The sequence below is a fragment of the Malaclemys terrapin genome, chromosome 7, assembly GCF_027887155.1.
Source record: "Malaclemys terrapin pileata isolate rMalTer1 chromosome 7, rMalTer1.hap1, whole genome shotgun sequence".
Lineage (NCBI taxonomy): Eukaryota > Metazoa > Chordata > Testudines > Emydidae > Malaclemys > Malaclemys terrapin.
In genome coordinates, this window is record NC_071511.1 from 100083172 (window position 1) to 100105842 (window position 22671).

A 22671-nucleotide genomic window follows, 5' to 3' on the forward strand; every position below is an offset into this window, starting at 1 on the left:
TGTGAAAGAAAGCATAGAATCAAATAAAGTAAAAATCTTAAATGAACCAAACTGTATCATAGAATCTCTATGGATAGTATTTCTATGCTCAAACAATAAGAATATAGAAGTAGGGATATATACTGACCACCTGACCACAATGGTGATAGTGACTGTGAAATGATCAGGAAGGTTAGAGAGGTTATTAAAATAAAAAACTCCATAATAATGGGCGATTTCAACTATCCCCATATTGACTGGGTATATGTAACCTCAGGACGGGATGCAGACAAAGTTTCTTGACACCTTAAATGACTGCTTCTTGGAGCATCTCGTCCTGGAACCTACCAGAGGAGAGGCAATTCTTGATTTAGTCCTAAGTGGAGCACAGGATCTGGTCCAAGAGGTGAATATAGCTGGACTGCTTGTCTATAGTGACCATAATATAATTAAATTTAACATCCCTGTGACAGAGAAAACACCACAACAGCCCAACACTGTAGCATTTAATTTCAGAAAGGGGAATTACACAAAAATGAGGAGTTTAGTTAAACAGAAATTAAAAAGGCACAGCACCAAAAGTAAAATCCCTGCAAGCTGTATGGAAACTTTTTAAAGACACCATAATAGAGGCTCAACTTAAATATATACCCCAATTAAAAAAAAAACAAAACAAGTAAGAGAACTAAAAAAGAGCCACCGTGGCTAAACAACAAAGTAAAAGAAGCAGTGAGAGGCAAAAAGGCATCCTTTAAAAAGTTGAAGTTAAATCCTAGTGAGGAAAATAAAAAGAAGCATAAACTCTGGCAAATGAAGTGTAAAAATATAATTAGGAAGGCCAAAAAATAATTTGAAGAACAGCTAGCCAAAGACTCAAAAAGTAATAGCAAAAAACCTTTTAAGTACATCATAAGCAGAAAGCCTACTAAACAACCAGTGGGGGTCACTGGACAATCGAGAGGCTAAAGGAGCACTCAAGGACAATAAGGCCTTTGCGGAGAAACTAAATGAATTATTTGCATCAGTCTTCATAGTTGAGGATGTAAGGGAGATTTCCAAACCTGAACCCTTCTTTTTAGGTGACAAATCTGAGAAACTGTCCCAGATTGAGATATCATTAGAGGAGATTTTGGAACAAATTGATAAACTACACAGTAATAAGTCACCAGGACCAGATGGTATTCATCCAAGCGTTCTGAAGGAACTCAAATGTGAAATTGCAGAACTACTAACTGTAGTCTGTAACCTATAATGTAAATCAGCTTCTTTAACAAATGACTGGAGGATAGCTAATGTGACGCCAATTTTTAAAAAGGGCCAGTAAGCTTGATTTCAGTACTTGGCAGACTGGTTGAAATGATAGTAAAGAACAAAATTGTCGGACACATACACGAACATAATTTTGGGGGGAAGAGTCAACTTGGTTTTTGTAAAGGAAAATCATGCCTCACCAATCTACTGTAATTCTTTGGGAGGGTCAACAAGCATGTAGACAAGTGGGATCCAGTGGATATAGAGTACTTAGATTTTCAGGAAGCTTTTGACAAGGTCCCTCACCAAAGGCTTTTGAGCAAAGTAAGCGGTCATGGGATAAGGAGGAAAGTCCTCTGATGGATTAGTAACTGATTAAAAGATAGGAAACAAAGGGTAGTGTAGCGGGGTGGACACCCGCTCCTGCCTGGGAGGGCTGCAGCTCTAAAAGCTGGGCTGAATGGGGAAGCAGCCGCAGCTGGGCCCCAGTCAGGCCACAGCTGGCCTGTATAAAAAGGCTGTGAGCCAGGAGCCCAAACAGTCTCTCTCTAGCTGTAGAGGGAGATGGGCCTGGCTGCAGGGAGCTAGAGAGAGGATACCTGAGTGGAGCAGGGCTGGGGAAAGGCAGAGGAGCTGGGGAGATCCAATCTGGAAAGCCCCAGGCTGCAGCCTAGCATAAGGCTAATAGGTACTGGGGGTTGCAGAGGGCAGCCCAGGGGTAGGCAAAGGCAGCAGGTCCAAACCCAACCTTGCCAGTGAGGAGTAGGCTGATACTGCAGTCTGCCCCAGGGCGTGGGGGCTAGACGAGGACTGACAGTAGCCTTATACTGAGGTGAGGTGGGGTTAGTGGGTGGGGGTTCCTGTGGGAGGGGAGACCCTGAGAGAAAAGGGTTACTGCCAGGGGGCAGCACCCCAGCTATCAGGGCACCGGAGTCCAGGGAGGGACAGGGGCACAAGTGGTAGTGGATCACCGGCCTGCAGAGGGCGCTCCAGGCTGGAAATCAAGCTAATTCTCTGAGAGACCAGCAGGAGGCGCCGCCAGGTGAACCTGCGCCAGCTTACAGGTAGTAATAAATGGTCAGTTCTCAGAAAGGAGAAAGGTAAATAGTGGTGTCCCCCAGGGGTCTGTACTGGGACTAATCTTATTTAACATATTTATAAATGATCTGGAAAAAAGGGTAAACAGTGAGGTGGAAAAATTTGCAGATGATACAAAACTACTCAAGATAGTTAAGTCCCGGACAGACTGTGAAGAGCTACAAAAGGATCTCTCAAAACTGGGTGACTGAGCAACAAAATGGCAGATTAAATTCAATGTTGATCAATGCAAAGTAATGCACATTGGAAAACATAATCCCAACTATACATATAAAATGATGGAGTCTAAATTAGCTGTTACCACTTAAGAAAGATCTTGGAGTCATTGTGGACAGTTCTCTGAAAACATTCACTCAATGTGCAGCGGCAGCCAAAAAAGCAAATAGAATGTTGGGAATCATTAAGAAAGGGCTAGATAAGAAGACAGAAAATATCATACTGCCACTATATAAATCCATGGTATGCCCACATCTTGAATAAAGTGTGCAGATGTGGTAGCTCCATCGCAAAAAAGATATATTGGAATTGGAAAAGGTTCAGAAAAGGGCAACAAAAATGATCAGGAGTATGGAACAGCTTCCGTATGAGGCAAGATTAATAAAACTGGGACTTTTCAGCTTGGAAAAGAGACGACTAAGGGGGGGTTATGATTGAGGTCTATAAAATCATGACTGGTGTGAAGAAAGTAAAGAAGGAAGTGTTATTTACTCCTTTTCTTATAACACAAGAACAAGGGGTCACCAAAAGAAATTAATAGGCAGCAGGTTTAAAACAAACAAAAAAGTATTTCTTCACACAACGCACAGTCAACTTATGGAACTCTTTGCCAGAGGATGTTGTGAAGGCCAAGACTACAACAGGGTTCAAAAAAGAACTAGATAAATTCATGGAGGATAGATCCATCAATGGCTATTAGCCAGGATGGGCAGAGATGGTATCCCTAGCCTCTGTTTGCCAGAAGCTGGGAATGGGTGACCGAGAATGGATCACTTCATGATTACCTGTTCTGTTCATTCCCTCTGGAGCACCTGGCATTGGCCACTGTCAGAAGACAGGATACTGGGCTAGATGAACCTTTGGTCTGACCCAATATGGCTGTTCTTATGACAATCAAGGTGCTAAAGGAGCACTCAAAGAAGACAAGGCCATTGCAGAGAATCTAAATGAAATCTTTGCATTAGTCTTCACTGCAATTGATATGAGGAGATTCCCACACCTGAGCCATTCTTTTTAGGTGACAAATCTGAGGAACTGACCCAGATTGAGGTGTCAGTAGAAGAGGTTTGGGAAAAAAACTAATGAATTAAACAGTAATCAGTAACCAGAACCAGATGGTATTCACCCAAAAGTTCTGAAAGAATTCATATACGAAAGTGAAGAACTACTAGCTGTGATATGTAAGTTACTGCTTAAATCAGTTTCTGCACCAGATGACTAGAAGGTAGCTGATTAAAAAATGCCAATTTTTTTTAAAAGTCCCCAGAGGCAATCCTGGCAATTACAGGCTGATAAGCCTTACTTCAGTACCAGGCAAACTGGTTGAAACTATAGTAAAGAACAGAATTTATCAGACACACAGATGAACACAATATGTTGGGAAAGAGTGAACACTGCTTTTGTAACGGGAAATCATGTCTCACTAATTTAAGGGAGTCAACAAGCATGTTGGCAAAGGTGATCCAGTTGATATAGTGTACCTGGACTTTCAGAAAGGCTTTGACAAGGTCGCTCATCAATGGTTCTTAAGTGAGCTAAGCAGTCATGGGATAAGAAGAAGGTCCTCTCATGGATCAGTAACTGATTAAAAAGATAGGAAACAGAGTAGGAATAAATGGTCACTTTTCACAATGGACAAAGGTAAACTGCATGGTCCCCCTGTTGCGAGAGAACTGGATTTGACATAACTTGCAGCTAGCGTCTGCACTTAACCCCCGTAAGCTGGAAGTGAGAAAACAACAGAGTCAGAAATCTGGCCTTGGCTCAGACAGACGGAACAAAAAAACAAGCTGCAGTTTTACTGACTGGGATAGATACAGTGAAAGGACAGATTCATTAGAGGGGGAGAAGCATGGAAAACTGACCTTGATTCTGTTTGTCTGTGTTTGTAAGGGTTTTTTTGTTTGTTTGTTTGTTTTGCTCAAGCTGCTTTCCTGATAAGTTGAATAATGAATTATTACTGGCTGTTGATAGGGAAATTGTTAGCGTATTGGGGCCATTATGAGTTATGTCTGGAGAAAATCTATAAAGAATTTAGTTAGAAAGTGTGGTTTGGAGAAGTTTGGATGTTCTATGAACAAGGAGTCACTGACAAATACTCCCCAGCGGCTAGGCAGAAGGCTGGCCACCATAATCCTGTTACTGTCATTTGACACTACCTCAGGCTATGGGTAACTACATTTCTTTGGAGTGCTCTAGACCAATTGCTATTTTAGATGTGTGCTTTGTACTCAATAAAAACAAGGAGTTTTGGATGGAAGCAGTCTTGTGTGTAGCAATCATTTATCAGATGGAGGTGCTGTGTCCTCTACTGATTTATTTCCTGACACTATCTGAAAAATAGAGTCTAGTTACCACAGCTTTGGGTTCAGATAACCCCAGGTAACACCCTAGGGATCTATACTGGGACCTGTGCTGTTCAATGTATTCATAAATGATCTGGAAAAGGAGATGAACTGTGAGGGATGTCAAAATTTGCAGACAATACACAATTACTTAAGATAGTCAAGTCCAAAGCTGACTGCAAAGGGATCTCACTAAACTGGGTGACTTGGCAACAAAATGGCAGATAAAATTCAATGTTTATAAGTGTATATTACTGCGCATTGGAAAATATAATGCCAATCATATATAAAAAAATAATGGGGTCCAAATTAGCTGTTGCTACTCAAGCAAGCTCTTGGAATAATTGTAAATAGTTTTCTGAAAACATCTGCTCAATGTGTAGCAGCAGTCAAAAAAGTTAACAGAATGTTAGGAACCTTTAGGAAAGGAAGAGAAAAGAACAGAAAATATCATAATTTCATTATATCAATGGTTCTCAAACTATGGGGCGAGTCTCCCAAGGAAGGTGCAGGAATGTGTCAAGGGAGGCACGACATGTTGCCTTTATTAATTATTATTATTATTATTATTAATTAAAGAGAGACCTGGCTGTCAGCCCTAGGTGTCAGGGACTCATGCGGAAGGGGCCGTGCATAACAGGGAGGCGGGGGTAAAGGAGACAGCTGCCCTGAAGCTGATAGCTGGAGCCCGCCACCTGGGCTCAGGCTCTCCTTGCCCCTGTTCCTCAATCGCTCACCAGGAGGCAGCCTGGGCTTGAGCTCTCCTTCTCCCGCACCAATCCCTGACCAGGAGGCAGCCCAGGCTTAAACTTTCCTCCCCACCCCTATTCCCTCACCTGGATTCTGGCTGTAAGCCCCGTGGTGGCAGCACCAGCACATAAGTAAGGGTGGCAATGGGACGCTAAGTCTGCTGTGAAAAGTGATATTGACGAATATCACTTTTCACGTTGCCACCTTACTTCTGTGCTGCTGCTGGCATGGTGCTACCTTCAGAGCTGGGCACCATGCAAACAGCTGCTGCTCTTCGCTCTGCCTTCAGAGCTGGGTTGCGGTATATGTACTTGGGGGTGGGGGGTGGGGGAGGGCATAAATCACTACAGACACAAAGAAAGGGGGCCCAATCAAATAAGTTCGAGAACCACAGCACTATATAAATCTATGGTCCACTCACCCCTTGATTACTACGTGCAGTTCTGGTGGCCCCATCTCAAAAAAGATATATTAGAATTGGAAAAGGTACGGAGAAAGACAACTAAAATGATTAGAGATACAGAACAGCTTCCACATGAGGAAAACTTAAAAATAATGGGACTGTTGAGCTTAGAAAAGAAACAACTACGGGGGATATGACTGAGGTCTATAAAGTCATGATTGATGTGAGGAAAGTGAATTAGGGAAGGGTTATTTACCTCTTCACAGAGTACTTGATGAAATTAATAGGCAGCAGGTTTAACACAAACAAAAGGAAATACTTCTTCACCCAATGCATAGTCAACCTGTGGAACTCATTCCCACTGTGAAGGCCAAAAGTATAACTGGGTTCAAAAAAGAATTAGATAAGTTTATGGATGATAGGTCCATCAATGGCTATTAGCCAAGATGGTCAAGGATGCAACCCCATAGTCTGGGTGACCTTAAACCTCCAACTGTCAGAAGCTGGGACTGGATGACAGTGAATGGATCATTCAAAATTGTCTTGTTCTATTCATTCCCTGTGAATCATCTGGCACTGGTCACAATCAGAAGACAGGATCTGGACTAGAGGAACAATTGGTCTGACCCATTCTTATGATTTTATATAATATTTGGCATTGATCTTAAAGCCACTGTTCCTGGAGTTGGATGATTACATGAGAATCCTTTTATTAAAAATCATGTACATTTCTAGTCCTCATGGCTGCAGAAAAAAGCTTGAAAATATGTAACAAAGACAAAATAAAAAGGGCAACTTCCCCTCTCAAAAATGTATTAATATTATGAATCCATTATTTTTGGGACCTGACTCATGGTTTTGAATGCTTGTGGTTGGTAATATTGTTTTTTATTTAAATGTACCTTTATCAATTTGTAAAATGTGAACATCAATATTTAAATAGATTTTTCAAAGAGTACTTTTAAGGAAGACCCTCAGATTGTAGCAAAATTAGAAAATGAATATTTAGTGGACTGCTTTTTTCTTTTGCTATTAGTAGTGCAGATAATTTGGAGGTAGGAGAGATACGGCTGTAAAAATACAACAATCTAAGAAATATTACTCTCTTGGGAAAACAAAAATCTTGATAATTAGCCAACAGACAAATTACAAAGTGTCTGATAGCTCAATCAATTTATAGGGGGATTATTAGGCCAAATTTGATCCAAAATTCAGGTTTTATTTAAATACTTTTACAAAACCTGAATTACTCATTTTTAATTCCAGTAGAAACCAGGATTAAACAAATAGCATTCTTATGCAGTAGGAGAAACAGTATATTGTACTAGTTATGACAAAAATTAAATTGTCAAGAAACTGACTACAAAGGAAAGTGAGTTAACTATTTTTACTTTTTTGCAGTTCTTGGACAAATAGTATAGTGAAAGTTCTTGTAAATTGTTTCATTTTTAATAATTTAAGGTCTCATTTGTAGCATAGGCAAGGGTATTTAAATTTTTAATAGATGATAATTAAACTGAAATGTTCCTATTAAGTTAATTCTCTAGTGCCTATGCACATTTTGGGAGCCACCATGTTGTAAGTAGTAATAATAATAAATGGGACAGTTTTCCATGGTATTAAAAACTTATTAAATCTTGAATTTGCTGGATCTTAAAAATGTTTCTTTTCAAACAGCAAAACACAACATATGAAAATGTCACTACATCAGCATGTTATCTGAGATAATTAGGAGGCTGGAGTGATGAAAAATGTTAGAACAAATTATTAAAACTAATAATAAAAAAAAAAAAAAAAAGAAAAAGAAAAAAACAGGTTCTGTTTCCATCATGGACATTGCTTTCTAGAAATAGATGAAAATAAGCCTTGCAATTTCTCTTCCTTTTTTGTTGAGAATGTTTTCACTGCTTACAGAAGAAGCACTTAACCTTCAGTTGTCAGAGGTTATGCAAACTGTGTTGACACAACTATATATGCAAATTGAATTCCTCAGAAGGAGTGGAAAAAATTGTGGTTTGTGGTTTATCTGGGCTTCAGGTTTACAAAGAAGTGTTAAAAGCCTGACTCTAAAGTCATTTTCCAGTACTGTTGATTATATTAATCTTGTAGAATATTTCAAAAGCAACCAAACATTTAAAATGAAAAAATGTTGAACAGTTGGCATGAATACCAATTTATCATCATTCTGCGTGTGCCGTGACACATTTATTGCATTAGTGCCTAGATGCCTCAGCTAGGCCAATTCCACTAGGCACTGTACAAACAGTCCCTGCCTCAAAAAGCTTTTATGGAGCTTCATCATGCTACTTCTCGTTATAATTACAAGTGCACCCCAAACAGCAGCCCCACCAAACACAATAAAAGTATCACTATTCAAACAACTGTACTGCACTATTCTTGAGAACACTCTTAGCAGTCTTGCTGTTTCACTGTGACATTCATGATAAGCAAACAAATTTAGAGAATTTTAGATAAATACATGGAGGTAGAGATACTACTGTAAAAAATACATCTAAACTGATTGCTGGGTGTTTTCTTAGAGGAGGAAAAACTGTTTTAAAGGATCTGGAGGCATTTTTTAATTTAATTTAGTTTGGACAATGATTGGGGAGGGAATATAATGTGACTATGTAGTTATAAATCCAAGGTAACAAAGAAAATCCCACTTTTTATGAGACTAACAGGTTGCTGCAGGATACTCAGTCAAGCTACTCTTTATTTAATATATTTAAAAAAAACTAATTATGCAAAAACAAAGCTAATAACACAAGTTATTACAATAAAAACCTCTTACTAACAACCACATCATCTAAATAATTTAGTCTCCGCTACAAGAACCAGATAAAATGTTGATTATCAAGACAATTTCATTATACAGTACGACTGGAACAGCAGGGTTAGTTACTTTTAAGCATTTAAAATTAGGAAATTCAACATTGATTTTTCTACTATTTACTTTTTCTACAAGGCCCCTAAATTACTTCTATTGCCCCAGCAGTTTCCAAAAGCACCTTCCAAGGACACCCCTTTTGGCTTTTACTTGGGGAATTCTTCAGTAGTTTCAACGTTTTATCAACACTGCATAAGGCAAGTCTGAAGCAAGAAGCAGGTTGTTTAAAACACCATCAGCACATTTAAAAGATGACACCTGGATCATACTTTGTCTTGCTCATTTGCACACTTATTAATGTGCACATATGAAAATGAACAAACCTTATGCTCTATTACTATTCTTAAGAATATGAGCTGCTTATCCTTCTTCTCAAGCCAATATGCAAAAAACTATTTTTAGTGCTCATATTATGAATTGAGCAAGTAATCAGTAACTCATTTGAATAGAATTTATACCACTTTTTAAAGATGAAAAGAATTTAACAAGGCACAAATTCTAATGAAAATATTTTTCCACTAAAATTATTAGGATTGAGCCTACAATCTGTTTAGGTTCGTATATGACTCCCATCACACAAGCCACAGAACAAACCATCAGATGCTAACGACTACTGAGGAAGTGGTGAAAGGCTGCCCCACTATCAAGTTTTTGAGCCAATCAATCCCATTATATTGCTCCCACTTTTAAACAAAAGACATGGATTGGCTGAGGTCCTTGAGAGATGTCCATCACTAGTAATCACAAACCAGATCACTCCCTCCTATGGGAGCAACAATAAGGCAGTTATGAAACTTCTTGCTAGATTTATCCGGTCATTTGAACAGGGCCCCTCCCCAACTACAGTGGATAAAGCACTGGATTTGGCTCCCAAAGCCTACAGGTCTCAGGGAAATCAACTGAAACCCTAGGGCTATCTACACAGAGGCTCTATGCATCAGAATACCTTTGGGACCTCATCATGACAGTACGGCTCCACTACCTCACTGCTCTTCGAACACCGCCCACCTTATACCGAAGTGTAGGATTTCCAGGGACAGGGAGCACTATAAAAAGGGTAATGCAGCCTGATTCCCTGTGGGATTGTTTTGGTGTATTGCCATGGCCTGCTCATACTCCATGATCTCTCCCCTCCCACCCTTCCATGCTATATGAGAAAAATATGTACTTTCCATGCTCATCCAGGCTTGGAGATATACTTTAACAGCAGTTACCTCCAATATGGGATGAAGAATGATGTTTTATTATTGGAGTTTAATATGTAATGCCTTATGTTGAGTAGTTCTAATTTTTTATATTTTATATATATATATATATATATATATACATATACATATATACACACACACATATATATAATCCAGCAATAAAAATGAGACACTGCTAGAGTCCCTTCCCAAGAATTGTATAAAACAATCTTGAGCAAACATAGGATGAAGTATGTTTACTTAAAAAATAAACAGGAAATATACCAAGGTATTGACTTTACCACAGTATTTACTGAATTCATGCTTTTATGTTTTTGTTTTAGACTAAGGGTATGTCTACACTACCCACTGGATCGGCGGTCAGCGATCGATCCAGCGGGGATCGATTTATTGCGTCTAGTGTAGACGCGATAAATCGACCCCTGAGTGCTCTCCCATTGACTCGTGTACTCCAGCGCCGCGAGAGGTGCAGGCAGAGTCGACAGGGGAGTGGCAGCAGTCAACTCACTGTAGTGAAGACACCACGGTAAGTCGATCTAAGTACGTTGACTTCAGCTATGTGAATAACATAGCTGAAGTTGCATAACTTAGATTGATCCCTCCCTTCCCCCCTGTGTAGACCAGGGCTAAGTTCTTTGGGAAATGGACCCTCCTTATATCTGCATATTTTACTGTGGCACACTGCTTGCAGTGAACAAAAAAACAGTATTTCCTGTATAGAAAATATATAGCACAGTAAGATGTAATCAAATCCACAGTAAATATTTACTTTTAAGGAAGACCCACTTCCTCTTAAGGCCTTTGAAAGTCTTCCTCTAAATAGCCCACTAAGTAGAAAGGTACACTGCTTCTCTCCTGTTCCTTCTTCCTTATGCTCATGACTAGAATGAGTAACACATTTATTCCTGTGAAGGAACACAGCAATGCCTCATTTTTATTACTGTATACAACTATATGTTCTTAGTAGAAGTAGGCTAGAAAAGTTCAAATTTGCCACAGCCACTGAATGTTCATGAATGTCTGCCCAGAATATTCAAAGAAAAACAGAACATCCAGTCTTAACATTTTCCAAGTTGGAATGGATAAGTGTCCCATATTAATTCACGATCCAGGTACAGAACTATGTATACATTTTCTTGTCTTCAATTTGCAGCTATCATTACAGTGAATTTTGTGAAGACCTGAAGGACAGCTCTCTGGCTGACTGCAATATTTGGTACTGAAAATGCAACATGTCCACTGCAAATGTCTGATAGTGCTGGTTACTAGCATACTTCTGAAAATAAGCCTTTTAAGTCAATCTGTGCTAAGAATCTCCACGTTTAATCAAAGCCTTGGGATAAAAGAATTGCCCCATTTCTGGTAAACATCAAAACAGGAATAAAAAATAGACTGAATGCCCTGGCCCCATCCTAAATATTGCATGGCAGAAAACACTAAGGTTTATTTAGCAGTAAATTCTCAGGTTGACACAAGAGACTCATTCAACTGTACACAACAACAGAAGGTCTACTCTTGGTTGCTATGCTTAAAAATTCAAAAAGCAACAAAGAGTCCTGTGGCACCTTAAAGACTAACAGATGTATTGGCGCATAAGCTTTCGTGGGTGAATACCCACTTCACCCACGAAAGCTTATGCCCCAATACATCTGTTAGTCTTTAAGGTGCCACAGGACTCTTAGTCTGGATCTGTAAAAAGCAACAAACACGGCTACCCCTCTGATACTTAAAAATTCAAGTTTATGATGTATTCTGGAATATGGAGTGGAATTGAACTTTTTTATATTGTGAGGAAAAGAGCTTTGAGGTCCTGACCCTCATAAAATCTTTTAACTTTATGGGGGCACAGTAGGAAAATCAGACACCTTGCAGTAGAATAAAGATCTGTTCCACAAGCGCAAAATCATAACGTTGTACTGGCCAACACAATTGTAAGCGTACAATTTGTAAAAGGGTTTTTTTTCTTTCCCGTTTTCATCCAGATATACTCCCTTTTCTGAATCCTTAATGTCCCTCTTCTTAGACTGAGTTAATTCCAAAATAAATGATTCTGTAAAATATTGAAACTTTTATTTTTGGAATGGGCAACTGAGACCAAATGATAGTTTATACCCCATCTTCTGTAAAAATTTGGTGGAAACCTTGGCAGAATCAGAGTTATTTTATGTATGTCATGATAAAGACAAGCATCTGAACCCGGAATCTGCCCCAACATAAAATGCCATAAACTGCCTTTCATCATAACAAAACAACTAAGATTAAAAGTTCCCAACCACTTTCTAAAACCACAGTCATACTTTATTAAATTTTATTATCCATTCAAACATTTTGGCTCATGAGACTTGTTTTTGCTTTTTAAAGTAAGACGGCTTATGACTATCAGTTTAAAAAAGCAAAAATTCTTTGTATAAAAATGGCTCATTGTTAACTATACTAAACACATATACACTTTTAGAACTTCATGTGGAATCATTCTTACCATACCTGATAAAATTCCCGAAGCCAATTCTTCTGTAAATTTTCTGGCTGAAAAAGAATATATAAAAACCCATTAAGACAGAAGCAAAGCATTTTGTAAAAGAATATCTCAATACCCATTGATTTCCTTAATTGACTCAAATGGAGAGTTTCCCCCTCCCCTCATTAAAAACAAACTAGCAAGTCCTTTCTAGAACTCTACCACTCAGAAATCTCCTTTTTCATTTTGTACCTCTCTTGCCAAGATCATACCCACTGAACAATGCAAATATGTAAGGTGAAAAAGATCCTGTATAAATGCAGTAAAGGTAATCCAAAACCATTTCATGTCTGACCTCTGCAACACAGAACAAAGTGTTAAGGTAAAAATAGTTGAAAAGGCTGAAAATATTACTCAAATCTAAATCCTGTAATAATATAGTTTTTAATTTATGCATTTAAAGTACTTATGAATTAACTGAACATCAAAAACAATGTAAACTGTTTAAATCTAATCTTTCATACATTTGAGCTTATGGCTTCAAGTTACATACACTGAACTATACTGAGATATCTTTTGTAGCACTGACTTAAAAAATTACAGCATTCATTTTCTGTGTTTAAAGTTTATTGGAACGCCTTCCAAAGATAAACATGTAGAAAGTACACAGTCTTGGCATAGATGAAAAGATTTGTAGCTTGTAACTGTTTCAGGTTTAAAGCCTTTTTTGTAAACTCTACCTCTGGCTTTATTAAGAGTTGAAAAGAAGTTCTTTGGGGCAGGGACTGTCAGATTATTCTGTTTGTACCGTGTGTAGCACAGTGAGGCCCAGGCCATGACTGGGGCGCCTAGGCTCTACAATAAAGAAAAAAGGTAAGAATTTCTAGATTACCCCTTATTTGTAAGGACATAGCTCTTTATGCAAAGTCCTGCCCTTTCAGAAACATGTAACCCTCTGAATAGAACTACGGAAGTACAGTAGTTTACAAATCTGCACGTAGCACCTAGAGAAAGATACAAACCGTTGTTTAATCTTCTGAATCTGGGCTAGACTTGAGTAGGGGTAGAACTTGTAATGTTCTGCAAACACAAGGCAGGCTCCCTAACATTTTACTGGCAAGAAGTGACATAGTTTGTGTTACATAGAATAGAGGTTAGTGAAATGAAAAGCCAAAAAGACTTCAATAAATGGCTTTTACTTGACCGAGAGGCACAACACAAAACAATGCTGGTGCTTCTTTCAGATATATAAGAAATTTCTGTTCTGCTGGGTTCTCTATCAAGTGGTGGTCTTACATAGTTAAATAAAATTAAGAATATTTTATACTTCTTTATTAACTTGTACTGATTGCTTATTAAAGGAAGACCTCCATAATTCTGCCACAAGTGCCTAAAAACTCTGCATATAGTGCAAGAATTGGGGCTGGTCAAACAGAGAATTTTTTAATGAAAATTTTCTGAAAATGTTTCTTTTTTTGCTGAAAATCTTAAATTCAGAAAATTTTCAATCAACTCAGAAAAATAGGAAGCATTTTTAGCAATTTTGTGAAAAATGTATAATTTTCCTTCTTGCTGAATTGTGACATTTCTATTGAAATTTCAAAATTTGGAGATTTTCAACCAGCTGTAATAGGAACGTTATCTTTCTTTTCTGCCCTTATATAATTTTTTTGAGGTTGACAAAATTCCAAAGGAAAAATATGAAGACTTCAAGACCAGGAGCTCACAAAAGGAAAAGAATGCCAGCATGCTCTGCTGTGTTCACACTTAGATTATAATCTATCTCCCTAACTCTGTTAAAACTGCAATGTAACAGCAGCTTCTCCACTTTTTTCATTTCAACTTCAATAAGACAGCTCGTTGAGTAAAGATAAGCACAAATGTAAGGATCAGGGCCTAAGAACAGTAGTACTGAACAGTTTAAAACAAGGGTTGCTGTGATTTGAGGTCAAAACCTAGTCTTCAAGATGTAAAGATAAAGCAATTAACATTTAATAAATAAGTGATGCTGAATTACGACAAGGTACTGATTATGATAACTGAAAGATTGACTATCATATAAAGGCATATTTTACTTATGATATTAATAGGAGATTTGCACAGAGATAAGATGGCATTTCATGTGGATTAAGAATGGCACATAATACTAAATTATACCCTCAATCAATGGAGCATAATTAAAAATGAAATTTCTTTCCACATAGGCTATATCTGCCCTGGCACACATATCCAGTGACTTGGATTGTGTACATGCACATGCATGTTCCCCATACCCACACCAAGTGTCCACATATCCTGTGCTGGACATGGGCATAATGCCATGTACATGAGTGTACCCATGTGCACACTGCCACCATTGTTACACAACATTAGCACTACCACTGGTAGCCCCGGGTTCTGAGTGTCACAGGGAGATATTCTAGGAATGACTTTGCTGTGTGCTGTTGCTATTGTCCCCTGCCTAGGCTTCATACATATGCCAATGGCAGTTCCTGATGATATCACCCCACTTGCCACACTGAGTGGAACACATGGAGCAATGGGATGATGCCATGGTTCTGTTCCTGCTCCTTATTACAGGACAAATGTTTGTTTATTTAGTGGAGTAGGCAATGGGCAAGATGCTGATGGCATCTGTGCAGAACTTTCTGACACAACGAAGATGACTGACCTTGAAGATGAAGGACAATTCATTTAGCTACCACGGTACAGATATGGTGAATACTGCTATTGCCACAATATGCCCCTAGGTGGGCCATCACTTCTAGGACAGGAGAACCAGCATGGAGCAGTGCGATCAAATCATTTTGGTAACCTGGGATAACCATCAGTGGCTTCAGAATTTCTGAATATGGAAACAGACATTCATGGAGCTGTCTAACAAGCCTGCACAGGGATTCCATACTGGTGCAGAGGCAAGTGGCTATTACCCTGTGGAAGCTGGGAACATCAGATTGTAAGTCCATTGCAAACCACTTTGGGATTGGAAAGTCCGCTGTTGGGGTTGGGGTTGTGCAGGTTTGCGAAGCAATTAACAATGTGATCTAACCACAGGTGGTTGCCATTAGAAAAGTTCCAGAAATAATAGCTGATTTGACAGGATGGGGGTTTCCAAAACTGTGCAGGGGCCATCAGTGGTACCCATATCCCAACACTTTGCTTACCAAAAGGAGCAAGTGAATATGTGAACTGAAAAAATTACTATTCGCTCATTCTGCAAGGCTTAGTGGACCACAGAGGCAGAGTCATGAATACCAACGTGGGAAGCACTGATTCATGATGCCAGGGTGCTGAGGAGATCAGGATTGTACTTGCTTCTGGGGAATAAAGTCCTTTCTTCCCCCATAGGTCTCTATGGTGTGTTGGTGCCAACAGTTATTTTGGGAGACCCCACGTCCTAATTTGGCTCATGAAACTATACACAAACATCGATGGAAAAAGGGACTCAGGAACAGCTTCTATAGGTAGGGTCACCAACCCTCCAAGATTCTCCTGTCTCCAGAAATTAAAGATTAATCTTTAATTAAAGATTATGTCCTGTGATGAAACCTCCAGGAACATGCCCACCCAAAATTGGCAATTCCATCTGTAGCTGCAGAAGGGTTATGGAGTGTGCATGTGGTAGGCTGAAATCTTGTTGGTGCTGCCTACACACCTGTCTGGATGCCATAACATTCATGGAAATAAAGGGGAGCACATCCATACTAAGAGGGCTCAGGACAAGTCTGGTTTACAAACTCTATCCAGGCATCTGGATCCAACATTCACACTGTTCCCAGTTCCCAGCAGGTAAGTGAAATCAGGGATACCACATGTGCACGTACCTTGGCACAGCAAGGAGGCGGAGAATGACATCTATCTGTGCCGAGGGACAACTTCTGTGCAGCTTCCAGAAAAGCATGAGAGGGAACACTGGCACTTACATGTTGGGCTACATACTTTATGAGGTTCCCCCCCTATAACTGAAGGTCATTAGCCATTCATTCCTGTGACAATTCATACATTCTAGACAATTACAACAGGGCACCTCCACTGGGTTAACACCTTTGGGTGAAGCATGTGCTTTGGAGGGTGGCAGCCAAGTTGCAATCCTGTCATTGTGCAATGCTTTTGTCTTAACTGTTCACACTTGTTTACTTGTGTTATCAGGAGCACTCAATTTTTTAACCATTCTTCATCAGCAGTACTAACTATACTTAGAAGTTGTTATGGAGCACTAATTAATTTCTATTAAGTTGAAACTGGTCGAGGGGGGGAGCGAGGGGGAGAGATGGCCATTTAATCATTGGGTAGTGACAGTCACCTGTTTTGTTATTTGAATTGTGCTTCATTTTTCCTGCATGTGAACCAAGAAATAAAAATATCTATCTACCCATTTTCTGTTAGTTCTGCTGCGTTTAGAACTAGAGGTGCTTTCTGTAAGCATGTAACACTAACTGTACTTTCCCCCTCCCTCCCATGTAGCCTTGGAACTTTGGATATAGGGTGCGGAGAGGTTGTAGGTGTGAGTCAGACAGAAAAAGTGTCTGCAGTATGATGGCCCCAGACAATTACACCATTCCACTTCATGTGCTGTGAATCGTGGGCCCCAGTCCCAAACCTGAAAACATCCTACGTGCATCATACTTAGGAAAGAGGGTCTACACACAAGTCAGAGAAACGATAACATTTAATAAATGTATTATATTGAACATGTAATTTAAATATTTTTAAAAAGATGGAAACCAACCAAACATAACAGGACTGATTCCATGAACAATGGTCAAATGATAATGTCTCATGGCCCTTCCACTGACAAGGGGGGAATGATGAGAGGGAAATTGTTCTTGGGGACAAAAAGGAATGTCTCTTGCATGGAGTTAGGGAGGGAGGCACGTGGTGGACTTCAGGCACTCTCACAGGGCTAGCTTCCTCCTTCTGGATGCTCAGGGGTGTCTCTTGCAAGAGGTTTTGGGTGCTGGTCTGATCCTGAGAGTCCTGCAGATTCCTCTCAGTCACTCGGGGAAGTGGGGGGTTGGGTCCTCTATCTCAGCAGCACCCTGGGGGATAGCTGGAGGAGGTGGAAGTGGTGGCAGTAGTCATGGAAGCAGATGGACCTTCCCCCCCCCGCCCCCCATCTTCAATTCTATCAGTTTCTCCATTAGGAAATGCTTCTGTTCCCCACAGCATGCCTCCTGTGCCATGAACCAGTTCATCTGTGCGACCTCCTGTGCCGTTTGTGTTCCTAACTGCTGCTGCTTCTTGCTGTCCATCCCAATGAGCAAGTCCTCCAGGATCCTTCATCATCTGCCTCTGCTGTCTCTGGGGCATTGCTCCTGCCCTCCTGGTAGAATGGTTTCCTTCTCAGGAGCCAAAGGCCCTGCCAATTCAAAGACAATGGTAGCATTATGTTTTTTTTCCTTTGTACAAAAATAAGAAATCCCCCCACAGAACATAACTTTGCTGTAGAAGGCCACATTCCAGGATTGCAACTGTTAGACTACCCTTAGTTCTCAGACAACTTTTGCAGCCCCTGAGAACAGCGCAGAGGCTACTAAGGGTAAGACGTACTAACTTTTTAAAAAAATAAAATGTTCATAAATATCTCTAGAGGGAGTGGTGGTTGCAGTTCCTTCCAAAGACTATGTTAACAGCCTGCAATTTCTTCTTTAAAGGCTGGTGAACATTTGGAGAAAATAGTGGGTTTCAAGGCACCAGAATAGAAAAGGAACATGGCTTTCCAGTCCTATGAAGGAGATCTGGCAATCTATGCGAGAGAGTTGTTTCTACTAATTGTCAGCCCCCTATGTTTTGCTGAATGGAGAGGTCTGGTCGGCTATGTAGGTGGACCAAGCAGATTTGCACTACCATTGAACTTCAAGACCTAGCTAGATTTTCTACACCGGAAATATGTTTACAGGATTGGGAGGCAATTCAACTGGAAATTGACTATATTCTCAGCTACAGTATGGTATTTTCATTCAAAGGGAGATGCAAACCACAAAAACCACCCACCCCACCATCACCATTGTCTAATCCTGTCCTTCTGCCTTCCTAACAATGGAAAAATGGGCACGCAAAGATAGAATCAGAGTCATATAAAGGTAGGATTGGAAGGGACCTCAAGAGATCATCTAGTCCAATCCCCTGCACTCATGGCAGGACTAAGTATTATCTAGACCATCCCTGAAAGGTCTTTGTCTAACCTGCTCTTAAAGATCACCAATGATGATGATTCCACAACCTCCCCAGACAATTTATTCCAGGGCTTAACCACCCTGACATTTAGGAAGTTTTTTCTAATGTCCATCTAAACCGCCTTGCCGCAATTTAAACCCATTGCTTCTTGTCCTATCCTCAGAGGTTAAGGAGAATAATTTTTCTCCCTCCTCCTTGTAACAACCTTTTATGTATTTGAGAACTGTTATCATGTCCCCTGCTGGAGAAGAGAAAACTAAACACAATTTTTTTAATCTTCCCTCATTGGTCATGTTTTCTAGACCTTTGATCATTTTTGTTGCTCTTCTCTGTACTTTCTCCAGTTTGTCCTTATCTTTCCTGAAATGTGGTGCCCAGAACTGGACACAATACTCCAGTTGAGGCCTAATTATCGTGGAGTAGAGTGAAGAATTACTTCTCATGTCTTGCTTACAACACTCCTGCTAATATAGCCCAGAATGATATTTGCTTTTTTTTGCAATAGTGTTACACTGTTGCCTCATATTTAGCTGGTGATCCACTATGACCCCCAGATCCCTTTTTGCAGCACTCCTTCCTAGGCAGTCATTTCCTATTTTGTATATGTAAACTGATTGTTTCTTCCTAAGCAGAGTACTTTGCATTTGTCCTACTGAATTTCACCCTATTTACTTCACACCATTTCTCCAGTTTGTCTAGATCATTTTGAATTTTAATCCTATCCTTCAAAGCACTCACAACCCCTCCAAGCTTGGTATCATCCACAAACTTTATAAGTGTACTCTCTATGCCGTTATCTAAAATCATTGATGACAATATTGAACAGTACATACCCAGAACTGATCCCTGCAGGACCCCACTCAATATGCCCTTCTAGCTTGACTGCTAACCACTGATATCTACTCTTTGGGAATGGTTTTCCAACACATTATACACTCGCCTTATAGTAGCTCCATCTAGGATATATTTCCCTAATTTGTTTATGAGAAGGTAATGTAAGAGTATCAAAACCCTAACTAAAATCAAGATATACCACTTCTACGGCTTCCCCCTATCAACAAGGCTTATTACCCAGTCAAAGAAAGCTATTAGGTTGGTTTGACACAATTTGTTCTTCACAAATCCATGCTGACTGTTATTTATCACCTTATTATCTTCTAGGTGTTTGCAAATCGATTGGTTAATTATTTGCTCCGTTATCTTTTCGGGTACTGAAGTTAAGCTGACTCGTCTGTAATTCTCCAGGTTGTCCTTATTTCCTGTTTATAGATGGACATATTTGCCCTGTTCCAGTCCTCTGGAATCTCTCCCATCTTCCATGACTTTTTGTACATAATCACTAATGGCTCAAATACCTCCTCAGTCCGCTCCTTGAGTATTCTATGATGTATTTCATCAGGCCCTGGTGACTTGAAGACATCTAACTTGTATAAGTAATTTTTAACAAATTCTTTCCCTATTTTAGCCTTAATCCTACCTCATTTTCACTGTCATTCGTTATGTTAGACTTCCAATTGCTACTGAGAAAATGAAACACAGTCATTTAACACTTCTGCCAATTAGTCCATGTCACAGAGAAACAAAACAACTTCATTGGGTTCCCCGAAGTTTCAGATCAGCACCACAAGCTCCTCAGCTGTCTACAGCAAAGGGACATCACATTCTGCTTATCCAACCGCCAGACCAGATCGTTCTACCACCTGTTTCCCCCAGGGAAGTGCAGCATGACTCGGTGCAACCACGCCAGGCAACAGAGACAAGGATGGTAAAAAATTTGTAATCTTTCAAGGGAGAAAAAGACTGTTATGACTAACTTTTCCCTCAGACAACTATAGTCTTCCCTTCCCTTTCCTGGACCTACCCCCCCCCCCACACACACACACACAGTTCCATGCTGCTCCTGTTTGCAAGGGAATGGTAAGATCAGGGGGTGGGAAGAAGCACTGAAATTATGTACTCTTCCAAGGGACAAAAGACAGCTGTCATTAATGTTAGACAAACAGCTATAAAGCTTTCTACAACTGTACCATCCCCAACTGGGACCTTTCTAAATCGGCTTCCCGGTGTGAGGCTCCAGATCATCACTGCCTGCATGCTGGCTGAGAAATGCACAGACAGTGGGGCACAATTATTTTTGTTAATAATCTGTTTCTCAGACATAGCTTCTGCCAAATGCGTAACAGAGGTTCACTAGAAATCAATAAAATTGTTGATTTATAGCCGTGTCTTTCTCGGGGCCATTTATGGGTTGAAGGGCCAGGAGGGAGAGGGAAATGTAGCAAGAGGGAGGGAGTACTGTCAGGGAAGGTAGAGATCCATTACCACTTACCAGCCTCTGGTTCTGGTTCCTGTCCAGCTCAGGGTCCTCCTGAAGCTCACTGAAAGGGCTTTCCAAACATTTCTCCAGGTAGAGTTGCAGAATCCACATACTCCTTGTCCTCTAGGGCGTCCTCTGCAGTGCCCTGCTGCCTCCTTGCCCTGGGTCTCATCAGCATCCTGTCAGATGATGAGGCCAGCAGGGTTGAGGAGGAAGTTCTGAGCCACTCGAGGTTCTGTGCTGAGAGCCCTTGATAGCATCTGGTCCAGTTCGTCACAGAGGGTCATGTACAATGAGCTCTCCTGGAGCGACTGCTGGAGTCTTTTGCCTGCCTGAATAGTAGCCTCGAGTGCTTGATGCATTCCTAGCACTGGATCAGAGTCCAGCAAATACCCACATGCTCCAGCCTCTGTGAAGTTTCCTGGTAAAGATATATGTTCCTGCCACTTCAGGAGAAGTCATGGAGGACAGTGTTCTCCAACCACACATTGATCAGCACGCAGGTGTGGTCAGTGGGCCAGGCAGCTCTTGGAGCAAGATCCATGTTTACCTGTATTAATCAAAAGAGTGCAGGGGAAAGCTGTTCTAATGTAGAAAGCTGTTCAAGCTGACACCAGTGAAAACAGGGGGACAAGGACTTTTACAGATTGGGTAAGCTCATGCTACCCTCATGCTATTTTTAGTGAGCTAGGCTTCTGCCTACCCAAGTAAAGAAGCATGCTCCCAGCTGCAGTGTAGATGTACTCTAAAAAATGTGTGTCCTGTTTTTGTGGACTCCCTTTTGCACCACACTGTCTGACCCCCCTCCTTAAATCAACCACCACATCTTGTGTTAGTACTACTTTCTGTGGTTATGTCTACATTGCAGCTGGGAGCACGCTTCCCAGCTTGAGTAGACAGACACACACTAGTTCTGTTCAAGCTAGCGTACTAAAAACAACAGCGTAGCTGGGGGCAGCACCAGCAGCAGCTCAGGTTAGTCACCCGAGTGTGTACCCGGGGGGGGGGGGGGATCAGGTGGGTTTGTACTCAGATGGTTAGCTTGACTAGCCACCTGTGCCACTCTTGGCTACACTGCTATTTTTGGCTTGCTAGTTTGAGCAGAGCTAGTGTGTCTGTCTACCCACACTGGGAAGTACCCTTCCAGCTGAAGTCCAGGTGTTCTCTTTACGGTTCTACTGCCATTGGCATAGTGGATGTCATCCTGGACCAACTCATTCCCCTGTGAGGATGAGCTGCTTCAGGTACAAAGTTCTCCTTATCCTCCTTAGCTTTCCTGGAAACTACTGTTACTATTCTAGGTAAGCTGAAAGTAGCCCAATTCTGGAGTGCCCCTGAGTGATGCTTCTGTGAGCATATTCCACAAACACGTACATAAATTCCAGGCTGAGATTTACAGGGATCTTCAAAATACCAACAAGGGATGTTTATTTGCCAAATCAAATCTCAAAATTCATTCCGTCTTTCAGAGAGAAAGAGGAAAAAAGTATACAGAAAGACACTTGGATGATATAGTGTACATTATTTTAAAAACAGTGAATTCATAGTGTCCTTTTAAGCTAAACAACAATGGAGATTT

At 40.5% G+C, this 22671-nt stretch overlaps 1 protein-coding gene across 5 annotated transcripts in view; it reads right to left on the bottom strand.

Moving 5' to 3' along the window:
- Nucleotides 1–22671, bottom strand: part of INPP5A (inositol polyphosphate-5-phosphatase A) — a 419473-nt gene that overhangs the window by 286992 nt on the left and 109810 nt on the right. For 4 of the 5 annotated variants that reach the window (XM_054034302.1, XM_054034306.1, XM_054034304.1 and 1 more), the window contains exon 2: nt 12625–12666. The exons of the other annotated variant lie outside the window; for it this stretch is intronic. In XM_054034302.1, coding sequence (XP_053890277.1) covers nt 12625–12666 — 42 coding nt within the window. The remainder of the gene's footprint in view (nt 1–12624; nt 12667–22671) is intronic. 5 annotated transcript variants of the gene reach the window in all.